Genomic DNA, 17,267 nt, shown 5'->3' with positions numbered 1-17,267 from the left:
CTTGATTTTTTTGTTGTTATTCTGTCTCTCACCGTTCAAATAAACCTACCATTAAAATTATAGACTGATCATTTCTTTGTCAGTGGGCAAACGTACAAAATCAGCAGGGGATCAAATACTTTTTTCCCTCACTGTAGCTGAAGTGAAACATCTCTCTCTCTCCCCCCTCCATCTCTCTCTCTCTCTCTCTCTCTCTCTCTCTCTGCCTCTCTCTCTCTCTCTCTCTCTCTCTCTCTCTCTCTCTCTCTCTCTCTCTCTCCCGATTTTTTTGAAGTGTTTGTTTCAATATCAGTGTACAAACTTATGCTACACAAAGATAAATAACTTGCATTTTTCTAAACTAATCAAATCTTTTAGTAGTTGGACTTATTGCACCCGTTACTGAGATGGTTGTTCCAGTTTAAATGGTTTATGTATCTTCCCTGGTAGTTATTCTGAATGCAAATTGTTTGATATCCTCACTATGCCTGGATTCCAATAGGAATTACACATCACTTTGCAAGCCAGCATAATGTGACCTGCTGACCTGATGTGTCATGAGTTTCCTGACACTGCTGTGTTAAAGGTGTAACAGGCCTTATGATATAGTGTTGGCATAAAGCCTAATAAGGCTGGTGGAACCCTTCATACAGGGTTCTACGAATAACCTTTAGATGATAAAACGGTTATTGGTAGAACCATTTTAGAGGGTTCTTGGAAGAACCTTTAGATGATAAAACGGTTATTGGTAGAACCATTTTAGAGGGTTCTTGGAAGAACCTTTTAGATGATAAAACGGTTATTGGTAGAACCATTTTAGAGGGTTCTTGGAAGAACCTTTTAGATGATAAAACGGTTATTGGTAGAACCATTTTAGAGGGTTCTTGGAAGAACCCTCTGCAAAAGGGTTTTACCAAGCACCAAAAAGGGTTCCCCTATGGGGACTAACTGAACAACTCTATATGGTTCTACGTAGCACCTTTGTTTTCTAATAGTGTATACTGTATACTTCCCAGTCTGTTTATATGAAACCCTGATGAAGACAGCTTGCTGTATAATAATATAATATATAATATAATATGCCATTTAGCAGACGCTTTTATCCAAAGCGACTTACAGTCATGTGTACATACATTTTTACGTATGGGTGGTCCCGGGGATCGAACCCACTACCCTGGCGTTACAAGCGCCGTGCTCTACCAATTGTAACGTTGGTGAATAAATGATTGCATCGGAGCTTTTCCTTTTCTAAAACAATCTGTTTATATAACTCGTCTTTCAAGAGACCGCAATTTTCATACTGTAAATTAAACTAGAACTGACTAAGGAGGGATCGTTATCAGTTTGTTGATATAAGAGAGGCCTCTTCTCTCTGAAAACCGCTGTGTGTGTGTGTGTTTTCCCTCTGAAAACAGCTCCAATATCCCACAGAACCGACCCTGCATAAATACTTGGCAGACTGTCTGGGGATTTACAGCTTTGTCAGGTCTCCGAGACACGCACGCACACGCACGCACGCACACGCACACACGCACACACACGCACACACACACACACACACACACACACACACACACACACACACACACACACACACACACACACACACACACACACACACACACAGCCATAGGGGTTCACATCTGCCCTTCCCTAAATGTGATTATGAAACCCTGTTCCCAGAGCTGTTTATGAAACCCTGTTCCCAGAGCTGTTTATGAAACCCTGTTCCCAGAGCTGTTTATGAAACCCTGTTCCCAGAGCTGTTTATGAAACCCTGTTCCCAGAGCTGTTTATGAAACCCTGTTCCCAGAGCTGTTTATGAAACCCTGTTCCCAGAGCTGTTTATGAAACCCTGTTCCCAGAGCTGTTTATGAAACCCTGTTCCCAGAGCTGTTTATGAAACCCTGTTCCCAGAGCTGTTTATGAAACCCTGTTCCCAGAGCTGTTTATGAAACCCTGTTCCCAGAGCTGTTTATGAAACCCTGTTCCCAGAGCTGTTTATGAAACCCTGTTCCCAGAGCTGTTTATGAAACCCTGTTCCCAGAGCTGTTTATGAACCCCTGTTCCCAGAGCTGTTTATGAAACCCTGTTCCCAGAGCTGTTTATGAACCCCTGTTCCCAGAGCTGTTTATGAAACCCCTGTTCCCAGAGCTGTTTATGAAACCCCTGTTCCCAGAGCTGTTTATGAACCCCTGTTCCCAGAGCTGTTTATGAAATATATAGGAAATAGAATGCTATTGAGGACACAGTTCTGTCTTACCCAGTTCATGTTTTCCAGGGTTGTCAGAGATCTCCATGACGTAGAGCTTCAGTCCGGTGTAGCTCTTTCCAATGGTGTAGATACGAGTGACACGAGGGCATTCCTCATGCACAGCCTTCATCAGCTGCAGAGAAGGCAACAGACACACATCAGCGGCAGAGAAGGCAACAGACACACATCAGCGGCAGAGAAGGCAACAGACACACATCAGCGGTGGGGCTTATTGGGTAGTAAAAGGATGTGTTTTTATTGGATAAGCACAAAATAAGTATTTTAAATAAAGAGATATTGGATACATACAGAGGACAGTTACAGGTAGGACAGGTGTGTGTGTGTGTGTGTGTGTGTGTGTGTGTGTGTGTGTGTGTGTGTGTGTGTGTGTGAACTCACCTTCCTCATCTCCTTGTAGTTGTGGTGTCTGAAGTCCAGGTCATCTTTAGAACCAGACCGTTTCTCAGAGAGGTGTTGCCAAACGTTGTCTGGATCTAAGAGAATGCAGGCGGGGTTTATAAGATCTCTGTGTGTCCCTGACCAGGATCAAGATAACATGCCAGGGTTGGGATCAACTCCATTTCAATTCCAGTCAATTCAGGAAGTACACTGAAATTCCAATTTCAATTCCAATTCTCTTCAATACTTGGAATTGGATTTCGGATTCGGTTTACTTTCTGAATTGACTGTAATTGAACTGGAATTGACCCCAACCCTGTAACATTGTACTTTACAAGGTCAACCTGTAGCGCTATATGACTGGTTTAAATAGGTTGTTGATACCATGGCAGTAGTTGTTTTATCATGGGCCTAAGCCTATCAGAATCCACTTCCTGGATGGGTATACTACAAAGCAGGTTTAATGAGTTAGCCAGCTAACTAAATATTCTGAAATAATGTTTTTGTTTGTTATTTTTTGGGGGGAAAGATAAGCTTGAAATGGGCGTGGTCTAATCGACTCAATAACCAAAAACGCATATCTAAGTTTAGCTTTCTTATTAACCGGAAAATCAATTGTTATTTCTGGTTGTTTATCAAAGTTAACTGACTAACTCATTGATTCTGCTTTGTAGTGTACCCATCTACAAAGTGTATTATTCTTGCTCTAACGTTACTGCATTGAATGTGCCTTCGGAAAGTATTCAGACCCCTTGACTTTTTCCACATTTTGTTAGGTTACAGCCTTATTCTAAAATTGATTAAATTGTAATTTCTCCCTCATCAATCTACACACAATACCCCATAATGACTAAGCAAAAACAGGTTTTTAGACAATTTTGCTCATTTATTAAAAATAACAAACTGAAATATCATATTTACATAAGTATTCAGACCCTTTACTTTGTTGAAGCACCTTTGGCAGCGATTACAGTCTCAAGTCTTATTGGGTATGACGCTACAAGCTTGGCACACCTGTATTTGGGGAGTTTCTCCCATTTCTTCTCTGCAGATCCTCTCAAGCTCTGTCAGGTTGGATGGGGAGTGTCGCTGCACAGCTATTTTCAGGTCTCTCCAGAGATGTTAGATCGGGTTCAAGTCCGGGCTCTGGCTGGGCCACTCAAGGACATTCAGACTTGTCCCGAAGCCACTCCTGCGTTGTCTTGGCTGTGTGCTTAGGGTCGTTGTCCTGTTGGAAGGTGAACCTTCACCCCAGTCTGAGGTCCTGAGCGTCTGGAGCAGGTTTTCATCAAGGATCTCTCTGTACTTTGCCCGTCTCATCTTTGCCTCGATCCTGACTAGTCTCCCAGTCCCTGCCGCTGAAAAACATCCCCACAGCATGATGCTTCCACCACCATGCTTCACTGTAGGGATGGTGCCAGGTTTCCTCCAGACGTGACGCTTGGCATTCAGGCCAAAGAGTTCAATCTTGGTTTCATCAGACCAGAGAATCTTGTTTCTCATGGTCTGATAGTCTTTAGGTGCCTTTTGGCAAACTCCAAGCGGGCTGTCATGTGCCTTTTACTGAGGAGTGGCTTCCGTCTGGCCACTCTACCATAAAGGCCTGATTGGTGGAGTGCTGCAGAGATGGTTGTCCTTCTAGAAGGTTCTCCCATCTCCACAGAGGAACTCTGGAGCTCTGTCAGAGTGACCATCAGGTTCTTGGTCACCTCCCTGACCAAGGCCCTTCTCCCCCGATTGATCAGTTTGGCCGGGCGGCCAGCTCTAGGAAGTCTTGGTGGTTCCAAACTTTTTCCATTTAAGCATGATGGAGGCCACTGTGTTCTTGGGGACCTTCAATGCTGCAGAATTTTTTTGGCATTCTTCCCCAGATCTGTGCCTCAACACAATCCTGTCTCGGAGCTCTACGGACAGTTCCTTCTACCTCATGGCTTGGTTTTTGCTCTGACATGCACTGTCAACTTTGGGACCTTATATAGAAAGGTGTGTGCCTTTCCAAATCATGTCCAATCAATTGAATTGACCACATGTGGACTCCAATCAAGTTGTAGAAACATCTCAATGATGATCAATGGAAACAGGATGCACCTGAACTCAATTTCGAGTCTCATAGCAAAGGGTCTGAATACTTATGTAAATAAGGTATTTCTGTTAGTTATTTTTTATAGATTTGCAAAAATGTCAAAAAAACTGTTTTCGCTTTGTCATTACGGGGTATTGTGTGTAGCTGAGAAAAAACATGTTTTAATCCATTTTAGAATAAGGCTGTAACATAACAAAATGTGGAAAAAGTCAAGCGGTCTGAATACTTCCCGAAGACACTGTATACATTCCCCCATAGCCATTATATTCGGAGCATTCAGGACATTGAGGTTTCTTTATTTAGATGCATTTACATGACACTAAAGTAGGCTGAACTAAATACATAACAATATGCCATTTAGCAGACGCTTTTATCCAAAGCGACTTACAGTCATGCGTGCATACAATTTTTTACGTATGGGTGGTCCCCGGGGATCGAACCCACTACCCTGGGCGTTACAAGCGCCGCGCTCTACCAGCTGAGCTACAGAGGACCATGTCTCTGAATGCACCTGTAAATAGTTCCATTACAACACACCTGGGAGGGGGCATCCCAGTACCTCTGCTCTGAGACAGATGGTCCCATTCCAGTACCAGGTCTGGGGGTTGATGCGGATCCAACGAGCCACCGCGGGCTGAGGGAACAGGGCCAGATAGGGTGTCTCGGGTTCATTTCGGGATCCAACAAACACCTACAGAACAGAACACAAGTTTCACCTTTAATCTACGGAAAACAACACACGTTTGACCTTTGAACTTGTTTTCCTTGTTTTAAACATGGGAGGTGCCATTAAATAAAGGCGTAAGAGTGATTTGGAAGTCCTACCCTTCAATCGTTTAGTCAATGAACTCCTGTGTCTATTCCTCAAATGGATTGACTTTGGCATTGGGCTTCTGGACCACATGCTGATTGATCTAGTCAGGACCTCCAAACCAGTTCCACGGCTGATTTTCATTTTTACCTTTTAATCAGGGACTGATTTAGTCCTGGGACACCATGAGGGTGAACAGAGAGAAAACCAGTGGTACTCTGGCCCCACCCCCCCAGGCATGGATTTGAATACCCCCTGATCTACACACACACACACCCACACACACCCACACACCCACACACACACACACACACACACACACACACACACACACACACACACACACACACACACACACACACACACTTCACGCTAGAATCCATTTCATTCCATTCATCACCGCCTCCTCTTTTTTTTCTACAGAACAACTTTTGGAAAGTGAACAATATTTTATATTCCTCAAATGGGCTGACTAAGCATCTTCCTTGACAGTATTTTCAACATCAGCACGCCCTCCTGAATGGCTCACCGCCTCCTCTGAGCCGTTCATGCAGGTCTTCCAGGTCTCTGAGTCGTTACTCAGCTGCACTTTGTAGGTTTCAACCCAGTCCCAGCTACAGAGACATTAAAAAGGATTACACAACACATTAATGCTTTGTAAATTCTTATTACTGTGTAATAAATGTATAGTAAACGTATGGTAAAGGTTCTGTTGATGTTTTATTAATGTTTACACATTGTCAATAAATAACTTAACAGACTTGAATTATTATGAAGCTAGATAAAATAGAATATGGGGGAAAATACATAAATACCGTATATACTGTATACCGGGGTATTTAGACATACTCACTGTATGATTTTCAATACCGTAAAGAAAATTAATATATATACAGTATATCTCTGGATACCGCCCAACCCTAATAAATATTCTGGCCTTTTTAACCTGGTCGTCTGTAGATGAAGCGATCCCTGTCACGACTATGAGTCTATGTGTAGGCTACGCCCCCTTCTTCTCCCGGTCCCCCCTCCCAGCACGCGGCCGGTCCCCCCTCCCAGCACGCGGCCGGTCCCCCCTCCCAGCACGCGGCCGGTCCCCCCTCCCAGCACCCGGCCGGTCCCCCCTCCCAGCACCCGGCCGGTCCCCCCTCCCAGCACCCGGCCGGTCCCCTCCCAGCACGCGGCCGGTCCCCCCCCAGCACCCGGCCGGTCCCCCCCCCAGCACGCGCCGGTCCCCTCCCAGCACCCGGCCGGTCCCCTCCCAGCACCCGGCCGGTCCCCCTCCCAGCACGCGGCCGGTCCCCCCCCCAGCACCCGGCCGGTCCCCCTCCCAGCACGCGGCCGGTCCCCCTCCCAGCACCCGGCCGGGCCCCCCTCCCAGCACGCGGCCGGTCCCCTCCCAGCACCCGGCCGGCCCCCCCAGCACCCGGCCGGTCCCCCTCCCAGCACGCGGCCGGTCCCCCTCCCAGCACGCGGCCGGTCCCTCCCAGCTCCCGGCCGGTCCCCCTCCCAGCACCCGGCCGGTCCCTCCCAGCACGCGGCCGGTCCCCCTCCCAGCACGCGGCCGGTCCCCCCTCCCAGCACGCGGCCGGTCCCCCTCCCAGCACCCGGCCGGTCCCTCCCAGCACGCGGCCGGTCCCCCCTCCCAGCACCCGGCCTGCCCTACCTCCCAGCACCCGGCCGGTCCCCCTCCCAGCACGCGGCCGGTCCCCCCTCCCAGCACGCGGCCGGTCCCCCCTCCCAGCTCCCGGCCGGTCCCCCCTCCCAGCACCCGGCCGGTCCCCTCCCAGCACGCGGCCGGTCCCCTCCCAGCACGCGGCCGGTCCCTCCCAGCACGCGGCGGTCCCCCCCCAGCACCCGGCCGGTCCCCTCCCAGCACCCGGCCGGGTCCCTCCCAGCACCCGGCGGTCCCCCTCCCAGCTCCCGGCCGGTCCCCCTCCCAGCACCCGGCCGGTCCCCTCCCAGCACGCGGCCGGTCCCCCTCCCAGCACGCGGCCGGTCCCCCTCCCAGCACGCGGCCGGTCCCCCTCCCAGCACCCGGCCGGTCCCCTCCCAGCACCCGGCCGGTCCCCTCCCAGCACCCGGCCGGTCCCCCTCCCAGCACCCGGCCGGTCCCCTCCCAGCACGCGGCGGTCCCCCTCCCAGCACCCGGCCGGTCCCCCTCCCAGCACCCGGCGGTCCCCTCCCAGCACGCGGCCGGTCCCCCTCCCAGCACCCGGCCGGTCCCCCTCCCAGCACGCGGCCGGTCCCCCTCCCAGCACCCGGCCGGTCCCCCTCCCAGCACGCGGCCGGTCCCCCCTCCCAGCACCCGGCCGGTCCCCCTCCCAGCACCCGGCCGGTCCCCCCTCCCAGCACGCGGCCGGTCCCCCCTCCCAGCACGCGGCCGGTCCCCCCTCCCAGCACGCGGCCTGCCCTACCTCCAGATGGAGTTACGTCCCTGCAGGATGACTCCTGTGAACAGCGTGGGGCGCAGAGCATCCACCTGCAGCCACTGGTTCTGGTCCTCATACTTAGCACACCACGCACCGTCGTACAGGTCTCCGTCCTCGATACCTGACTGGACTCACACACACACACACACACACACACACACACACACACAGACACACACACACTCACACACACACACACACACACACACACACACACACACACACACACACACACACACACACACACACAATATAGCTAAAGGAGTTATTCAGGAAACATTCTGCAATAAAACTACCGGTAAAGTTAGCATTGTATTTGACGAAGCAGATCACAGGGGGGCATAACAACAAGTACTTGGTGGCTATAGTATGGTAATATCTACGCTATAGTATGGTAATATCTACGCTATAGTATGGTAATATCTACGCTATAGTATGGTAATATCTACGCTATAGTATGGTAATATCTACGCTATAGTATGGTAATATCTACGCTATAGTATGGTAATATCTACGCTATAGTATGGTAATATATACGCTATAGTATGGTAATATCTACGCTATAGTATGGTAATATCTACGCTATAGTATGGTAATATCTACGCTATAGTATGGTAATATCTACGCTATAGTATGGTAATATCTACGCTATAGTATGGTAATATCTACGCTATAGTATGGTAATATCTACGCTATAGTATGGTAATATCTACGCTATAGTATGGTAATATCTACGCTATAGTATGGTAATATCTACGCTATAGTATGGTAATATCTACGCTATAGTATGGTAATATCTACGCTATAGTATGGTAATATCTACGCTATAGTATGGTAATATATACGCTATAGTATGGTAATATCTACGCTATAGTATGGTAATATCTACGCTATAGTATGGTAATATCTACGCTATAGTATGGTAATATCTACGCTATAGTATGGTAATATCTACGCTATAGTATGGTAATATCTACGCTATAGTATGGTAATATCTACGCTATAGTATGGTAATATCTACGCTATAGTATGGTAATATCTACGCTATAGTATGGTAATATATACGCTATAGTATGGTAATATCTACGCTATAGTATGGTAATATCTACGCTATAGTATGGTAATATCTACGCTATAGTATGGTAATATCTACGCTATAGTATGGTAATATATACGCTATAGTATGGTAATATCTACGCTATAGTATGGTAATATCTACGCTATAGTATGGTAATATCTACGTTTATAGTATGGTAATATCTACGCTATAGTATGAGTAATATCTACGCTATAGATGGTAATTCGCTATAGTATGGTAATATATACGCTATAGTATGGTAATATCTACGCTATAGTATGGTAATATCTACGCTATAGTATGGTAATATCTACGCTATAGTATGGTAATATCTACGCTATAGTATGGTAATATCTACGCTATAGTATGGTAATATCTACGCTATAGTATGGTAATATCTACGCTATAGTATGGTAATATCTACGCTATAGTATGGTAATATCTACGCTATAGTATGGTAATATCTACGCTATAGTATGGTAATATCTACGCTATAGTATGGTAATATCTACGCTATAGTATAGTAATATCTACGCTATAGTATGGTAATATCTACGCTATAGTATGGTAATATATACGCTATAGTATGGTAATATCTACGCTATAGTATGGTAATATCTACGCTATAGTATGGTAATATCTACGCTATAGTATGGTAATATCTACGCTATAGTATGGTAATATCTACGCTATAGTATGGTAATATCTACGCTATAGTATGGTATAGACCCACCTGTATATTGAGCCTTGCCCTATGAGGGCCAAGGCCCATCCGCAGGTAGGATGAAGCCTTGAACTGGCTGTCATCAACCCTCAGTGACTTCAGACCCAGTGGAGGACAGTCTGGAGAAGTTAAAACACATGGTGGATCAGGGATAGCCTGGTCCCAGGTCTGTTTGTGCCACTCCTTGCCACTCCTTGTCATGTATGGCATGACAGGGAGTTGCCACGGTAGCACAAACAGACCTGGGACCAGGCTAGATCAGGACTGCGTTCCAAACACACAGAGCCCGTGCAGATAATCAGATCTTTAACTGGAGACGTGTTTAACATCTCAGGAACCACAAACAATCTTATTATCTGCACAGACATGCACAGAATATCTGGAATGCACCCACTATCTCAAAGCAGGATGTTTGCGCCTCTGTGTGTCTGTTGCAGGGTTAGGGAGAAGGCAGTCATGTTCAACGGTAGCAGGAGAAAGTAATGTATGTTTTGAGTGAGAAACCCCTGGCTGTCAGAGCTAATGTAGAAATGAAGTTGCAGCGCTGGCAGAAGTTGAGTGCATTAGCTCCTTACGTTCCCCTCAGGATCTGAAATATGTCTAATTCTCCTGGGTCAGTTCTCTGGAAGTGTAGAGGAACTCACAGCCCCCTCCCCTTGTAGTGTGTGTGTGTGTGTGTGTGTGTGTGTGTGTGTGTGTGTGTGTGTGTGTGTGTGTGTGTGTGTGTGTGTGTGTGTGTGTGTGTGTGTGTGGGCGCATCCGTACGTGCATGAGTGAGTGAGTCAGTGTCTGTGACAAAAGTTCCCTGGAAGTTGAGAGGAACCCGCTCCTCCCTCCCACACACCCCACTCCTCGTACGGGGGAGTCCGTGTGCTGAGTGTAGTGGGAGTGCAGAGAATTGGGCTGACGATCAGGGAACCAGGAAGGGTCAAAGCAGCACTCAACTGAGACTCAGCAGAGTGGGAGGTTAACAGCTACAGCTGCAGGGTGCTTAAAGGGGCAATCTGGGATTGATACATCCATTTTTTTGGACTTTTAAATGAATGACATTTAGCCATTGATTCTTGAAGAATATAACGTATACTTGTCTCATGAGCTTAGTTCAACCATCTTACTCCATCACAACCCAAAAATACAGTCATAACAATGTGATTGTTAACAAACACTGTATAGCTTCAATCATCATTTTGATCTCATAGATGGTCAGTCCTTGCATCCATAGCTCCGTCTATGAATTTGATAGTGGTTACATTTCTCCAGCCCGATCCCTCTGCTGGTCACCCCGCCACCAAAACAAAGTGTGAGAGATTTATTATTTTTTATAATTGATGGGATGACTAACTTAGAAAGAATGCATTCTTGACTGGGCTAATGTAGGTTGTGAAACCTGGCAAGCTGTGATTGATGTGAAGAGCTGTTTTAGGGGGTAAAATGAGATAAGGATTTGTGTCTCCAAATACTAGACTATACTGGTTCTTTGTGATCTGTGAACCTTCCTTGGACGTAGGAATGGTGTCTAAGGGAGCTGGCTCTTCTCACTATGACAGGTTGTTATGATAAACGTATGCCTGGTAGCAGAAGAGGCGGGGAACAGCCGGTGCGCCAACGGATAGGCTGAGTAAGTCTAAACCACGCTCAAGTCTCTACTCTGATTGGCCAGCAGAGAGGTGGGAAACTCTCTGTCAGAGTATTTGAGCAAGAACCTGGAACAATGGATTAGTTCTCTGAAGTGCCCTGCGAGGTATTTCAAAGAGCCCGTATATACGAAACATCATATTTTACCATTGAAGGTTTTATATTAATTAAAATACTAGTATATCTTAGAAGTCGTGTTGACCTCTTTTGTTCCTAATACCAGATTTGAATTGACGCAACTTTGACAAAAGGTAGCAGACTGACCCTTTGTTGTCCTCCCGATTGGCACAGTGGTCTAGAGTGCTAGCTGTGCCACTAGAGATCCTGGTTCGAATCCAGGCTCTGTCGTAGCCGGCCCGTGACCGGGAGACCCCATGGGGCGGCGCACAATTGGTCCAGGGTAGGGGAGGGAATGGCCGGCAGGGATGTAGCTCAGTTGGTAGAGCATGGCGTTTGCAACGCCAGGGTTGTGGGTTCGATTCCCACGGGGGGGCCAGTATTTAAAAATAATAATAATCATGTATACACTCACTAACTGTTAGTCGCTCTGGATAAGAGCGTCTGCTAAATGACTAAAATGTAAAATCTTGTTGTTTGATTCCCAGATTGCCCCTTTAAGGATTTAAGTCTAACAACAAAACCATCAGTCACACAGATGCTGGGTGCATCCCAAGTGACACCCTATTTCCTATTATGTAGTGCACTACTGTTGACCAATAGGGGCTCTGATGAATAATAATGAACTATACAGTGCATTCAGAAAGTATTCAGACCCCTTGACCTTTTCCACATTTTGTTACGTTACAGCCTTATTCTAAAATGGATTAAATTAATTTTTTCCTCATCAATCTACACACAATACCCCATAATTACAAAGCGAAAACAGGTTTTAAATTGTTTTTGCAAATGTGTATATATATATATATATATATATATATATTTTAATACCTTATAAGTATTCAGACCCTTTGCTATGAGACTCAGAATTGAGCTTGGGTGCATCCTGTTTCCATTGATCATCCTTGAGAGGTTTCTACAACTTGTTTGGAGTCCACCTGTGGTAAATTCAATTGATTGGACATGATTTGGAAAGGCACACACCTGTCTATATAAGGTCCCACAGTTGACAGTGCATGTCAGAGCAAAAACCAAGCCATGAGGTCGAAGGAATTCTCTTTAGAGCTCTGAGACAGGATTGTGCCGAAGCACAGATCTGGGGAAGGGCACCAAAAAATGTCTGCAACATTGAAGGTCCCCAAGAACATAGTGGCCTCCATCATTCTTAAATGGAAGGTGTTTGGAACCACCAAGACTCTTCCTAGAGCTGGCCGCCCAGCCAAACTGATCAATCGGGGGAGAAGGGCCTTGGTCAGGGAGGTGACCAAGAACCTGATGATCACTCTGACAGAGCTCCAGAATTCCTCTGTGGAGATGGGAGAACCTTCCAGAAGGACAACCATCTCTGCAACACTCCACCAATCAGGCCTTTATGGTAGAGTGGCCAGACGGAAGCCACTCCTCAGTAAAAGGCACATGACAGCCCGCTTGGAGTTTGCCAAAAGGCACCTAAAGACTCTGACCATGAGAAACAAGAATCTCTGATCTGATGAAACCAAGATTGAACTCTTTGGCCTGAATGCTAAGCGTCACGTCTGGAGGAAACCTGGCACCATCCCTACGGTGAAGCATGGTGGTGGCAGCATCATGCTGTGGGGATGTTGTTCAGCGGCAGGGACTGAGAGACTAGTCAGGATCGAGGGAAAGATGAACGGAGCAAAGTACAGAGAGATCCTTGATGAAAACCAGCTCTAGAGCGCTCAGGACCTCAGACTGGGGTGAAGGTTCACCTTCCAACAGGACAACAACCCTAAGCACACAGCCAAGACAACGCATGAGTGGCTTCGGGACAAGTCTCTGAATGTCCTTGAGTGGCCCAGCCAGAGCCCGGACTTGAACCTGATTGAACATCCTTGGAGAGACCTGAAAATAGCTGTGCAGCGATGCTCCCCATCTAACCTGACAGAGCTTGAGAGGATCTGCAGAGAAGAATGGGAGAAACTCCCCAAATACAGGTGTGCCGAGCTTGTAGCGTCATACCCAAGAAGACTCGAGGCTGTAATCGCTGCCAAAGGTGCTTCAACAAAATACTGAGTAAAGGGTCTGAATACTTATGTAAATGTATATTTCAGTTTTACATTTAATAAATTTGCTAACATTTATAAAAACCTGTTTTTGCTTTGTCATTGTGGGGTATTGTGTGTAGATGGATGAGCGGGGGAAAAAAACAATTTCATCAATTTCAGAATAAGGCTGTAACGTAACAAAATGTGGAAAAGGTCAAGGGGTCTGAATACTTTCCGAATGCACTGTATAGGGAATAGGGTGTAGGGAACAGTCACTGTCCTTTAGATATGTTCATATTGGTCTCTGTGTTTTGACATCCATCCAACAAGTAAGGTGGAGTGCCAAAGGGGCCATATTCAAGTGATTAATATAACTTTTCTATAATTATATTATACAATTATTACATTATTAAAGTAACTGCAGTGAAAATCTTACTTTTAAAAGTTCATATTCTGTTAACTCATATCCAAATAATGTTGTTGACTCGTCCTTATTCGTATTTGTGGCCAAAGCATAAATTGGAGAAAAAAAACACTTCAAAAGCCCCACCTCAAACATGTATCTCAAACAGATGTTTCAAAAAATGCTTGCTATTTCCTCATATGGAAATACTCCTCAGGAGGATAAACTGGGCAATCAGCAGTCTAGAGGACGATGAGCTGGCCAATCAGCAGTCTAGAGGAGAATGAGCTGGCCAATCAGCAGTCTAGAGGACGATGAGCTGGCCAATCAGCAGTCTAGAGGACGATGAGCTGGCCAATCAGCAGTCTAGAGGACGATGAGCTGGCCAATCAGCAGTCTAGAGGACGATGAGCTGGGCAATCAGCAGTCTAGAGGACGATGAGCTGGCCAATCAGCAGTCTAGAGGAGAATGAGCTGGCCAATCAGCAGTCTAGAGGACGATGAGCTGGGCAATCAGCAGTCTAGAGGAGAATGAGCTGGCCAATCAGCAGTCTAGAGGAGAATGAGCTGGCCAATCAGCAGTCTAGAGGACGATGAGCTGGGCAATCAGCAGTCTAGAGGACGATGAGCTGGCCAATCAGCAGTCTAGAGGACGATGAGCTGGCCAATCAGCAGTCTAGAGGAGAATGAGCTGGCCAATCAGCAGTCTAGAGGACGATGAGCTGGGCAATCAGCAGTCTAGAGGACGATGAGCTGGCCAATCAGCAGTCTAGAGGACGATGAGCTGGCCAATCAGCAGTCTAGAGGAGAATGAGCTGGCCAATCAGCAGTCTAGAGGACGATGAGCTGGCCAATCAGCAGTCTAGAGGAGAATGAGCTGGCCAATCAGCAGTCTAGAGGAGAATGAGCTGGCCAATCAGCAGTCTAGAGGAGAATGAGCTGGCCAATCAGCAGTCTAGAGGAGAATGAGCTGGCCAATCAGCAGTCTAGAGGAGAATGAGCTGGCCAATCAGCAGTCTAGAGGACGATGAGCTGGGCAATCAGCAGTCTAGAGGACGATGAGCTGGCCAATCAGCAGTCTAGAGGACGATGAGCTGGCCAATCAGCAGTCTAGAGGACGATGAGCTGGCCAATCAGCAGTCTAGCGGACGATGAGCTGGCCAATCAGCAGTCTAGAGGACGATGAGCTGGGCAATCAATAGTCTATTAACGTTATTATTTTTAATGACTGGTATACGCCCACACCATTCTGTTGTTGGGGTACACCCACACCATTCAAACACAGAAAACCGGATTTTTAACATACTTAATTACAATTTTTTTGGAAGGAAAACAACTTCACTGATATTGTAAGTAATTATAGGTCATATTTAATAGAAATCTGGAAACACTGGGCAGTTACTTTAAATTATTACATTATAAAAGTAATTATTATTATGTTATAAGGACTAAGCTAGAAATTCATGCTTTACATCAATAACAGCTTAATAAACCTAAGTGTCTGCTAAATGATGTAAATGTAAATGTTTTTATTTTCTTCAAAGTTTACATCAAGAACAATGAGATAGATTAACAGAAGGACAGGAAGCGGTGACTGTATCTGGTAGAATGACAGTATACGACCGACTGTTACATGACTGCTGCTGTGGGGCGGCGGGTGGCTTAGTGGTTAAGAGCGTTGTGCCAGTTACCGAAAGGTCGCTGGTTCTAATCCCCGAGCCGACTAGGTTAAAACATCTGTCGATGTGCCATTGAGCAAGGCACTTAACACTAATTGCTCCTGGAAGTCGCTCTGGATAAGAGCGTCTGCTAAATGACTAAAATGTAATGTAGCCTTGTCCGCCTCTTATTACATGCATTAATTACAGGCTACTAGGTTACTCCTCCACATACAGACCCTATTACTGAGACGGTCATCCTGCTGAAACCTTCTTCTACAGACTGCTGATAGCCTACCACGCAACAGTGAACCACAAAAAAACTTCTAAAGTAAATAAACTATTATAAAAGTAGAGAAAATCTATCCCATGCACAAAAAAAGTTGAGAAAATCCATCCATGGCATGCACAATGTCATACAGTTAAATGCTCACTTTATGTAAATTGCTGAATAAATACATTTGCAAAGGACTAGGTCATTCATTTACCAGGTCCTTTCTTTGCATCTGCTGTGCCATTCTTGGTTTCACGTTTTCCATCCTCGTCTTGATCGATGCGCTTGTCTTCTACATTTTTCTTTCCCAGATTTTTCTTTCCCAGATTTTTCTTTCCCAAACCTGTGTTATTGACTGTGGTGGTGGGGGAGAATAACGAGAACGCAGTTGTCGTTTTAAAAGCAATCGTTCTGTTAACAGTAGAGTTAAATGTAACGTTCACGGCTGTTATAGTTGCATTAAATTCGCTGACATCGTCAGTTTTCACGACAAAAATTACTACAGACAAAATGCACAATATCCTGGCCATTCTCTCTCTGCGCGTAAAACACAGAGGCGCAAAAACTGTCCAACTACACCCCCAAGCGCCCCGTATTTATAAAACCGTAATATAGCAAAAACCTTATCACATTACCGTAAAACCAGGAGTACTGTATATGTTAAATAAAAAGAGAGCGCAAGGGAGAAATAGAGCATTGTTGCATTTTATTTTATTCTGATTTCGGAGCCTGTCTTATTTGATGATAGCTTTATTTCAATGATTTACTTTTAATTTGAAAGCGAAACATCTAATTTGTTAAAAATTTAAAAATCATTTTCCATAATCTCATTGTTGCAAGCTACTGCCTCGTCGACAAATGACGTATATTCCGGAAATGGCCACGCAAGCGACAGGACCGGACGGAAAACCATAACAACTCTAGCTAGAAAACTGTCAATTTTCCTTTACAACATGCTGTCAGAAGGATATTAGCTTCATTTACCAGGTCATTTACGCTATCATACCGGTTTCCTTGGATATCGTTCGCGGTTTTACAACCGGTAGAATGGTGAAATGTTGCCACTATGACAGAAACGTGATATCAGAATAAAATGCAGCTAGCTAGAACGCTCTCGTCTTAACACTTCTGAGAACATCTGGTTCTACCTAGCTACAATTAAAGGCTTTGGTTTAGCTGTTGTCCTCCAACATATATAGACCGAGAGCTGAGCTGTACACTAGCTTGCTGACAACCTTGTCATACTAGGAACGTGTAAAGTAAAGCGGTTAACTATCAAGGGGTCACTTCAGGTTGCGCACCATCAATGTCAATAGTCCATAATGTACTGTGGATACTTGATGCAGATAGCAAGGCCGTCGCCTTCAAAGTCGACCCAATAGATTTGACCAGTAGGAGGACTGTCATTGGCAGA

General features: G+C 45.9%; 2 protein-coding genes across 3 annotated transcripts in view; one reads left to right on the top strand and one right to left on the bottom strand.

Moving 5' to 3' along the window:
* cpxm1a (carboxypeptidase X (M14 family), member 1a) overlaps positions 1-16,420 on the bottom strand; it is a 30,794-nt gene extending 14,374 nt beyond the window's left edge. Inside the window, exons 1-7 of the mRNA XM_041854456.2 lie at positions 16,068-16,420; positions 9,770-9,879; positions 7,944-8,083; positions 6,056-6,140; positions 5,253-5,406; positions 2,633-2,727; positions 2,243-2,366 (exon numbers count right to left, since the gene is read on the bottom strand). Of these exons, the coding sequence (XP_041710390.2) occupies positions 2,243-2,366; positions 2,633-2,727; positions 5,253-5,406; positions 6,056-6,140; positions 7,944-8,083; positions 9,770-9,879; positions 16,068-16,383 (1,024 nt within the window). The 5' untranslated portion in view covers positions 16,384-16,420. The remainder of the gene's footprint in view (positions 1-2,242; positions 2,367-2,632; positions 2,728-5,252; positions 5,407-6,055; positions 6,141-7,943; positions 8,084-9,769; positions 9,880-16,067) is intronic.
* A 311-nt stretch (positions 16,421-16,731) lies between these two features.
* zmp:0000000662 (RING finger protein 145) overlaps positions 16,732-17,267 on the top strand; it is a 35,484-nt gene continuing 34,948 nt past the window's right edge. For both annotated transcript variants that reach the window (XM_041854455.2, XM_041854454.2), the window contains exon 1: positions 16,732-16,840. The gene's annotated coding sequence lies outside the window, so the exon portion shown is untranslated. The remainder of the gene's footprint in view (positions 16,841-17,267) is intronic.

The sequence above is a fragment of the Coregonus clupeaformis genome, chromosome 29 (assembly GCF_020615455.1).
Source record: "Coregonus clupeaformis isolate EN_2021a chromosome 29, ASM2061545v1, whole genome shotgun sequence".
Lineage (NCBI taxonomy): Eukaryota > Metazoa > Chordata > Actinopteri > Salmoniformes > Salmonidae > Coregonus > Coregonus clupeaformis.
The sequence above is the reverse complement of the archived record's forward strand: the minus strand, read 5'-3'. Positions and strand labels throughout refer to the sequence as shown.